This window comes from Oncorhynchus nerka, unplaced genomic scaffold (assembly GCF_034236695.1).
Source record: "Oncorhynchus nerka isolate Pitt River unplaced genomic scaffold, Oner_Uvic_2.0 unplaced_scaffold_3668, whole genome shotgun sequence".
In the NCBI taxonomy this organism is placed as follows: domain Eukaryota; kingdom Metazoa; phylum Chordata; class Actinopteri; order Salmoniformes; family Salmonidae; genus Oncorhynchus; species Oncorhynchus nerka.
Genome location: NW_027037627.1, coordinates 10,249 through 21,020, shown reverse-complemented (window position 1 = coordinate 21,020; position 10,772 = coordinate 10,249). Strand labels below are relative to the sequence as shown.

At 46.9% G+C, this 10,772-nt stretch overlaps 1 protein-coding gene across 1 annotated transcript; it reads right to left on the bottom strand.

Annotated features, from left to right (window-relative positions):
- Positions 1 to 7,509: 7,509 nt before the first annotated feature.
- On the bottom strand, positions 7,510 to 8,861 carry LOC135566702 (hepatocyte growth factor-like; the record flags this gene model as incomplete). Its single annotated transcript, XM_065014337.1, has 3 exons — positions 7,510 to 7,686; positions 8,297 to 8,409; positions 8,708 to 8,861. Coding segments are annotated over 3 exons (386 nt in total), but the record flags the coding sequence as incomplete, so codon positions are not given.
- Positions 8,862 to 10,772: the final 1,911 nt, after the last annotated feature.

Here is a 10,772-nt window from a genome sequence, read left to right as displayed (position 1 = left end):
TCACAACATGGATTTCACCACACAACTACGAATCAGAAACAGCAGCTCAAGCATTTCTTGTTTTCGCCAACTTCGCAAATTGAAACATAATCTATTTCTTCTGCATTGTACACTGCTCAACAAAAATAAAGGGAACACTAAAACAACACATCCTAGATCTGAATGAATGAAATATTCTTGTTAAATACTTTTTTCTTTACATAGTTGAATGTGCTGACAACAAAATCACAGAAAAATTATCAATGGAAATCAAATGTATCAACCCATAGAGGTCTGGATTTGGAGTCACACTCAAAATTAAAGTGGAAAACCACACTACAGGCTGATCCAACTTTGATGTAATGTCCTTAAAACAAGTCAAAATGAGGCTCAGTAGTGTGTGTGGCCTCCACGTGCCTGTATGACCTCCCTACAATGCCTGGGCATGCTCCTGATGAGGTGGCGGATGGTCTCCCGAGGGATCTCCTCCCAGACCTGGACTAAAGCATCCGCCAACTCCTGGACAGTCTGTGGTGCAACGTGGTGTTGGTGGATGGAGAGAGACATGATGTCCCAGATGTGCTCAATTGGATTCAGGTCTGGGGAACGGGCGGGCCAGTCCATAGCATCAATGGCTTCCTCTTGCAGGAACTGTTGACACACTCCAGCCACATGAGGTCTAGCATTGTCTTGCATTAGGAGGAACCCAGGGCCAACCGCACCAGCATATGGTCTCACAAGGGGTCTGTGGATCTCATCTCAGTACCTAATGGCAGTCAGGCTACCTCTGGCGAGCACATGGAGGGCTGTGTGGCCCCCCAAAGAAATGCCACTCCAAACCATGATTGACCCACCGCCAAACCGGTCATGCTTGAGGATGTTGCAGGCAGCAGAACGTTCTCCACGGCCTCTCCAGACTGTCACGTCTGTCACATGTGCTCAGTGTGAACCTGCTTTCCTCTGTGAAGAGCACAGGGTGCCAGTGGCGAATTTGCCAATCTTGGTGTTCTCTGGCAAATGCCAAACGTCTTGCACGGTGTTGGGCTGTAAGCACAACCCCCACATGTGGACTTCGGGCCCTCATACCACCCTCATGGAGTCTGTTTCACATGCACATTTGTGGCCTGCAGGAGGTCATTTTGCAGGGCTCTGGCAGTGCTCTTCCTGCTCCTCCTTGCACAAAGGCGGAGGTAACGGTCCTGCTGCTGGGTTGTTGCCCTCCTACGGCCTCCTCCACGTCTCCTGATGTACTGGCCTGTCTCCTGGTAGCGCCTCCATGCTCTGGACACTACGCTGACAGACACAGCAAACCTTCTTGCCACAGCTCGCATTGATGTGCCATCCTGGATGAGCTGCACTACCTGAGCCACTTGTGTGGGTTGTAGACTCCGTCTCATGCTACTACTAGAGTGAAAGCACCGCCAGCATTCAAAAGTGACCAAAACATCAGCCAGGAAGCATAGGAACTGAGAAGTGGTCTGTGGTTATCACCTGCAGAACAACTCCTTTATTGGGGGTGTCCTGCTAATTGCCTATAATTTCCACCTGTTGTCTATTCCATTTTCACAACAGCATGTGAAATTTATTGTCAATCAGTGTTGCTTCCTAAGTGGACAGTGATTTCACAGAAGTGTGATTGACTTGGAGTTACATTGTGTTGTTTAAGTGTTCCCTTAATTTTTTTGAGCAGTGTACATTAGTTCAGCGGAAGGGTCAGGGGAGACACACATGGACACACACACACACACCTTTTGGGAGTAAAATCACCATGTGAAGCATATAGCCTGTAACAATGGGGCAATGCCAGATAAATGGACACTGTAATATTCATCTTCTGAAAAGCTGGCTTTTAAAAACCTCCATATTCAGCCCTACCACAGCCCCTGCCTTCCCACCAACTGAGAGAGAGGGGAAAGGAGAGAGAGAGAGAGAGAGAGAGAGAGAGAGAGAGAGAGAGAGAGGGAGAAAGAGAGAAAAAAAAATAGAGAAACAGATGGATAATGGAGGGAGAGGAAGAGAGTGAAACAGATGAGTCTATACTCGGCCTTGTCTCAGGATGGTAAGTTGGTGGTTAAAGATATCCCTCTAGTGGTGTGGGGGCTGTGCTTTATATCCTTCCTGTTTGGCCCTGTCTGGGGGTATCATCGGATGGGGCCACAGTGTCTCCTGACCCCTCCTGTCTCAGCCTCCATTATTTATGCTGCAGTAGTTTATGTGTCGGGGGCTAGGGTTAGTTTGTTATATCTGGAGTACTTCTCCTGTCTTATCCGGTGTCATGTGTGAATTTAAGTATGCTCTCTCTAATTCTCTCATTCTCTCTTTCTGTCTCTCTCTCGGAGGACCTGAGCCGTAGGACCATGCCTCAGGACTACCTGGCATGATGACTCCTTGCTGTCCCCAGTCCACCTGGCCATGCTGCTGCTCCAGTTTCAACTGTTCTGCCTGCGGCTATGGAATCCTGACCTGTTCACCGGATGTGCTACCTGTCCCAGACCTATTATTTGACCATGCTGGTCATTTATGAACATTTGAACATCTTGGCCATGTTCTGTTATAATCTCCACTCGGCACAGCCAGAAGAGGACTGGCCACCCCTCATAGCCTGGTTCCTCTCTAGGTTTCTTCCTAGGTTTTGGCCTTTCTAGGGAGTTTTTCCTAGCCAACGTGCTTCAACACCTGCATTGCTTGCTGTTTGGGGTTTTAGGCTGGGTTTCTGTCCAGCACTGTGAGATATCAGCTGATGTACGAAGGGCTATATAAATAAATGTGATTTGATTTGATGATGATAATGTCTCCATGATGATGATAAAAATACAAAAAAAGAGATGCTGAGACATGGAAAGAGAGCAACAGAAGAGATGCTGAGACATGGAAAGAGAGCAACAGAAGAGATGCTGGGACATGGAAAGAGCATCAGAAGAGATGCTGGAGACATGGAAAGAGAGCAACAGAAGAGATGCTGAGACATGGAAAGAGAACAACAGAAGAGATGCTGAGACATGGAAAGAGAGCAACAGAAGAGATGCTGAGACATGGAAAGAGAACAACAGAAGAGATGCTGAGACATGGAAAGAGCATCAGAAGAGATGCTGGAGACATGGAAAGAGAGCAACAGAAGAGATGCTGAGACATGGAAAGAGAGCAACAGAAGAGATGTTGAGACATGGAAAGAGAACAACAGAAGAGATGCTGGAGACATGGAAAGAGAGCAACAGAAGAGATGCTGAGACATGGAAAGAGAGATGGAGAATAAAAAAATGAATAGAAAGAAAACCAGAGGGGCCTTCCTATCAGCAGCTCGGCTCAGCCCTCAACCCCAACGCCTTCCTATGAGCAGCTCGGCTCAGCCCTCAACCCCAACGCCAGGGCCCGTTCTTGGGGGAAGAGCCGGCTCGGCACTCCCCCCTGTGCCCTCCGACCTCCATAGAACTCCACTAATGCACAACATCACTCATCCCATTGCCAGAGGAAACGCAGAGATCTAACTTAGACCACGAGAGAGTCTTCAGTGAAATAGTGGGAGTCTAGTCTGCTATGAACCAAAACCCTTCCATCCACGTGGTAGTCCAATGCCCAGTCCAGAGACAACCACAAGCCCAGAAGCCCCCTAGACACTAGTGTAGATCTGACCATATTACTTGCACCTATACCATTAAGTTGCATCCACATGTAGTACATAGGATCTAGGAGCTTATTTTGGACAGGGCCAGACTTCAACTTGGACCTGACTGACTGCCTGCCAACAGCCAAAAACATAATGAGTTGAGTCCTACTTATTAACATATAAACACGTTCCTTTAACGTCATAAAAGTCTATCAGAATGTCATTAAAAAAAATACAGGATTTCACTTTATCTGGTGAGCTGCACCCCCAGCTCCACATGAGGAGAAAGTGGAGCCAGTAAGAAGATTTACTGCCTGCCTGTGTCTGTCTGTATATACAGTATAGAGGAGGAAAGAAAGTAATGATGTTGGGCTAACAGATGTTAGCCAACTATTCATCTCCTTGTCGAGGAGGGGTCCCTATGGTGTTGCAGGCAGACACTATGCACATAGGTCTGGCTCTCTATTTGGACCTCTCCCTCTTTTTCTCCACATCCATCACTGTGTCTCTCTCACTGTCTCGCTACGTCTCTCTCACTGTGTGTCTCTCTCTGTGTCTCGCTGTGTCTCTCTCACTGTGTCTCCCTCTCTTTGTCTCTCTCTGGGTCTCTCATGTGTCTTTCTCTCTCTCTGTGTGTGTGTGTCTCTCTCTCTCTCTCTTTCTGTGTGTGTGTCTCTCTCTCCCCATCTCTCTCTCTGGACAAGGATAAGCACACCAGCTTGTCTTTAGATTTAGCCCCAGTAAACTGGAAACTGGAAAACTGCATGCTGAAATGACAGCATTATGATCCAGCGGGAAATGATACAACAAGTTCAAAATGTTACAATGAAGAACTCTGGAACCAGATAAAAACAGCCCTCAAACTCAACTCTGGACCTCTTTTTTCCATTGTTCCCCTCTAATCAGGGACTGAATTATACCTGGGACACCAGGTGTGTGATTCTCCTCTAATCAGGGACTGATTTATACCTGGGACACCAGGTGTGTGCTTCCCCTCTAATCAGGGACTGATTTATACCTGGGACACCAGGTGTGTGATTCCCCTCTAATCATGGACTGAATTATACCTGGGACACCAGGTGTGTGCTTCTCCTCTAATCAGGGACTGAATTATACCTGGGACACCAGGTGTGTGCTTCCCCTCTAATCAGGGACTGAATTATACCTGGGACACCAGGTGTGTGCTTCTCCTCTAATCAGGGACTGAATTATACCTGGGACACCAGGTGTGTGCTTCCCCTCTAATCAGGGACTGATTTATACCTGGGACACCAGGTGTGTGATTCTCCTCTAATCAGGGACTGATTTATACCTGGGACACCAGGTGTGTGCTTCCCCTCTAATCAGGGACTGATTTATACCTGGGACACCAGGTGTGTGATTCTCCTCTAATCAGGGACTGATTTATACCTGGGACACCAGGTGTGTGCTTCCCCTCTAATCAGGGACTGATTTATACCTGGGACACCAGGTGTGTGATTCTGCTCTAATCAGGGACTGATTTATACCTGGGACACCAGGTGTGTGCTTCCCCTCTAATCAGGGACTGATTTATACCTGACACACCAGGTGTGTGATTCCCCTCTAATCCGTGACTGATTTATACCTGGGACACCAGGTGTGTGATTCCCCTCTAATCAGGGACTGATTTATACCTGGGACACCAGGTGTGTGCTTCCCCTCTAATCAGGGACTGATTTATACCTGGGACACCAGGTGTGTGCTTCTCCTCTAATCAGGGACTGAATTATACCTGGGACACCAGGTGTGTGCTTCCCCTCTAATCAGGGACTGAATTATACCTGGGACACCAGGTGTGTGCTTCTCCTCTAATCAGGGACTGAATTATACCTGGGACACCAGGTGTGTGCTTCCCCTCTAATCAGGGACTGATTTATACCTGGGACACCAGGTGTGTGATTCTCCTCTAATCAGGGACTGATTTATACCTGGGACACCAGGTGTGTGCTTCCCCTCTAATCAGGGACTGATTTATACCTGGGACACCAGGTGTGTGATTCTCCTCTAATCAGGGACTGATTTATACCTGGGACACCAGGTGTGTGCTTCCCCTCTAATCAGGGACTGATTTATACCTGGGACACCAGGTGTGTGATTCTGCTCTAATCAGGGACTGATTTATACCTGGGACACCAGGTGTGTGCTTCCCCTGGGACACCAGGTGTGTGATTAATCAGGGACTGATTTATACCTGACACACCAGGTGCTTCCCTCTAATCAGGGTGATTACCTGACACCCCAATCCGTGACTGATTTATACCTGGGACACCAGGTGTGTGATTCCCCTCTAATCAGCCACTGATTTATACCTGGGACACCAGGTGTGTGCAATTAATGATCATGTAGAAGAGAAAAGCAGCAGGCTCTGGACCTTGTAGGGTAAGACATGAGTACCCTGCAATAGACAAACCTCCAAATACACTTTAATACAACTGACTACACAACCTTTACCTAACAAGCTACTATACCAACTTCAAAATACTCCTTTAGTGATATTACAATCCAAGTCCTAACATCAGACAGCAGATGTAAGCCCTGAAGAGTCACACCTGCAATCAGTGATCAGTCAAGCATTCCAATAATAGTTACATGAAACCCAAATGATGCATGCTTCATTATGTGTAATTCTCACACACCGGGACAGTCTCACGCTAACCAGCTGCAACTCTCACCCCTTAAGGAGAGGGGAACAAACTTGTGTTGTGGTTCAACTGGAGGGTGCTACGATGCATTTGGTTACTCGTCAGAAAAGGTCGCTGAACTAGGCTGTATATCATATTAGAGGTCTGTACATCTGTCCATTTGTGCTGGGGTCTGTGTGCATATCCATCGCTCTGTCTGTCTGTGCATATGTGATTCATTCAATCAGTCAGACAGTTTGCATGAATAATCTGCCAGCTGATCAAGGGGGAGGGGAGGAGGGGGAGGAGGGGGAGAGTCAAGGTGTCCTGGGGGAGGTGAGAGTGGGCCCTGCATTTTCATCTGGGTCGGAGGCTTGCATTTTTCTCATGTCTGTGGCTTAGTGAGCTCAGCTGGAGAGCACATAGCACATTACCTCAGTCAATACATCTCTACTCTCTCTGCACTCTCTTTATCTCTTTACTCTCTCTCTTCTCTCTCTCTACACTCTTTCTTTCTTTCTTTCTGTCTCTCTCTCTACACTCTCTCTCTACACTTTCTTTCTGTCTTTCTCTCTCTCTCTCTCTACACTCGTTCTCTACTCTCTCTCCCTTCACTCTCTCTCCTTCCTTGTTTCTTTCTTTTTCTCTCTCTATCCATCTCTCTCCATCTGTTTCTCTATCTCCCCCTCTTTCCCTGCCTGCTTTCTCTCTTTCGTTCACTCCCTCCCTCCCTCCCTCCCTCTTTCTCTCTCCACTCTTCTTTAACTTCATCTCCATTATCTCCTCTCTCCTTCCTCTCCGACCCCAAACATTGCTGTTAAAATGTCTTGTGGCTAACGAGCAGTGCTAACAAGAACCTGGCTCCAAACCATCATTAGATATTCACTGGTCTCGCTTATCTTAACCTGAGAGCTTTTCCTGCTTACCTACTGTACTTGATGACCTTTCCTCTTTCCTTTCTGCCAACCCTCCCTCCCTCTCTGACAGTTTGTTTTTTGTTTAACTAGAGCGATGTAAGACGGGATAGGTCCAGGGGGGGTAGGATGTGGGTGTGTGTGTGTGTTAGGTGTGTATGTGTGTGTGTCATAACGCTACAGTGTTTAAGTGATGTATGAGTGTTTGTCTCTTCCATTCACTGATGTGAGAAGAGGGGGAGACATTCTGTCTCAAAGAGTTTTACACAGAAGGAGCTCAACTCATTAACCATCAGAGTATGTCACCCAACAATCCCACTTTAGCCTACAAGGCCCAACACTAACAAAGCCTTAGAAATACCACAGACTGACAAATCTGCATATCCCACAGAAAAATAACATTTAAACATTTGGTAAAATAGATAAAATTACGTGTGTTCGTGAGGGAAGGATTCAGTCCATGACTGACATGGAATCTTGTCCTTGGTTACCGCCCTCCTGCCTTTGTAGTTCACCCCGGAACCGATGATACACTCCCTCACATAATCTAAAAATGCCAAGACGAGAGAGAAAGACAGAGACACAAACATTCATGTTCAGAGTTAGCAAAACACTCTCATTATTTGCATGGAAGATATAGCTCCCTAAAGTTATTTAAATGTCACTTTGGGGCGTTTCGTCAATTCTCAAGCGCGAGACTCCACAGCTTAAACAATCCCTTGGGTCCAAACTGTAAACAGCGGCCATGTTGTTTATGCTCTGGTTGGTTCACTGCATGTTTGTGTGCACATCTCTGGCCACTGGAGTTACATAACTAGAGCGGGAAGGCAGTTGTTGTGTCAACAGACATCGAGAGCTCTTAAACCTTAGAAAGTCAAGCTCGAAGGATCCGTCACACCACAAGAACCATCACTCTAGACAAACAACATATCTGCATTGCTATAAACGTCTATAAACTTTCCACTGACATTTCAGAACGTTTCGGAGAAAAGAGAGAGAGTGTATAATGCCATGTTTGAGGCAGATCTCGCTAAGTCAACATTAACGGTTATCCAGCGTTTTTTCCAAGACAACATTTTACGAGGCTTTGGAGGGGGAAAAGCGACAGTTTAAGGCTAAAATGTCATGTTTGAGCTAAAGTCAACAGTTATATTTACCTTTTTTCTCATAAAGGTCAAAGTTCACCCTGTGTTCCCTGTGAGCACTGTCCATGAAGCGGTCAAAGGGAAGCAAGTGGCATTTCCTGTTTTGATGGTCAAAGTAGAATGCCCTGTAAGAACAGACAGGAAGTAGTTGAGAGATGAGCACTGGGTGATAAGAAATATGAAGGCTGTATGAAGGGAGGAGGGGGAAAGAGGGAAAATGTAGGTCACTGGAGAGAGAGAAAGATGGAGAAACAGTGAGTGAGTGATTGAGTGAGTGAGTGAGTGAGTGAGTGAGTGAGTGAGTGAGTGAGTGAGTGAGTGAGTGAGTGATTGAGTGAGTGAGTGAGAAACGTGTGTGAAACAGTTGTGAATTTTGCATGCATCTGTCTCTATGACCATCTTTTTTGTTTGTGTGAGATGCACCTGCAGGTGAAGGTTTTCTTGTTCTTGCTGCACTTGCGAGCACAGTGCTCCAGCGAGCGGCTGTTCTTGACCATGGAGGGCTGGGGGCAATCTGGACACAGCAGCCTGGTGTCCTCACTCTTCTGGTACTGCTGTAACAACTGCTTCCTGCACTCTGAGACAGGACAGAGATGATACTTCTGTAACGACTGCTTCCTGCACTCTGAGACAGGACAGAGATGATACTTCTGTAACGACTGCTTCCTGAACTCTGAGACAGGACAGAGATGATACTTCTGTAACGACTGCTTCCTGCACTCTGAGACAGGACAGAGATTATACTTCTGTAACGACTGCTTCCTGCACTCTGAGACAGGACAGAGATGATACTTCTGTAACGACTGCTTCCTGAACTCTGAGACAGGACAGAGACTGTACTTCTGTAACGACTGCTTCCTGCACTCTGAGACAGGACAGAGATGATACTTCTGTAACGACTGCTTCCTGAACTCTGAGACAGGACAGAGACTGTACTTCTGTAACGACTGCTTCCTGCACTCTGAGACAGGACAGAGATGATACTTCTGTAACGACTGCTTCCTGCACTCTGAGACAGGACAGAGATGATACTTCTGTAACGACTGCTTCCTGCACTCTGAGACAGGACAGAGATGATACTTCTGTAACGACTGCTTCCTGCACTCTGAGACAGGACGGAGACTGTACTTCTGTAACGACTGCTTCCTGCACTCTGAGACAGGACAGAGATGATACTTCTGTAACGACTGCTTCCTGCACTCTGAGACAGGACAGAGATGATACTTCTGTAACGACTGCTTCCTGCACTCTGAGACAGGACAGAGATGATACTTCTGTAACAACTGCTTCCTGAACTCTGAGACAGGACAGAGACTGTACTTCTGTAACGACTGCTTCCTGCACTCTGAGACAGGACAGAGATGATACTTCTGTCTGACTGCTTCCTGCACTCTGAGACAGGACAGAGATGATACTTCTGTAACGACTGCTTCCTGCACTCTGAGACAGGACAGAGATGATACTTCTGTAACGATTGCTTCCTGCACTCTGAGACAGGACAGAGATGATACTTCTGTAACGACTGCTTCCTGAACTCTGAGACAGGACAGAGACTGTACTTCTGTAACGACTGCTTCCTGAACTCTGAGACAGGACAGAGATGATACTTCTGTAACGACTGCTTCCTGCACTCTGAGACAGGACAGAGATTATACTTCTGTAACAACTGCTTCCTGAACTCTGAGACAGGACAGAGACTGTACTTCTGTAACGACTGCTTCCTGAACTCTGAGACAGGACAGAGACTGTACTTCTGTAACGACTGCTTCCTGCACTCTGAGACAGGACAGAGATGATACTTCTGTAACGACTGCTTCCTGCACTCTGAGACAGGACAGAGATGATACTTCTGTAACGACTGCTTCCTGCACTCTGAGACAGGACGGAGACTGTACTTCTGTAACGACTGCTTCCTGCACTCTGAGACAGGACAGAGATGATACTTCTGTAACGACTGCTTCCTGCACTCTGAGACAGGACAGAGATGATACTTCTGTAACGACTGCTTCCTGCACTCTGAGACAGGACAGAGATGATACTTCTGTAACAACTGCTTCCTGAACTCTGAGACAGGACAGAGACTGTACTTCTGTAACGACTGCTTCCTGCACTCTGAGACAGGACAGAGATGATACTTCTGTCTGACTGCTTCCTGCACTCTGAGACAGGACAGAGATGATACTTCTGTAACGACTGCTTCCTGCACTCTGAGACAGGACAGAGATGATACTTCTGTAACGATTGCTTCCTGCACTCTGAGACAGGACAGAGATGATACTTCTGTAACGACTGCTTCCTGAACTCTGAGACAGGACAGAGACTGTACTTCTGTAACGACTGCTTCCTGAACTCTGAGACAGGACAGAGATGATACTTCTGTAACGACTGCTTCCTGCACTCTGAGACAGGACAGAGATTATACTTCTGTAACGACTGCTTCCTGCACTCTGAGACAGGACAGAGATGATACTTCTGTAACGATGCTTCC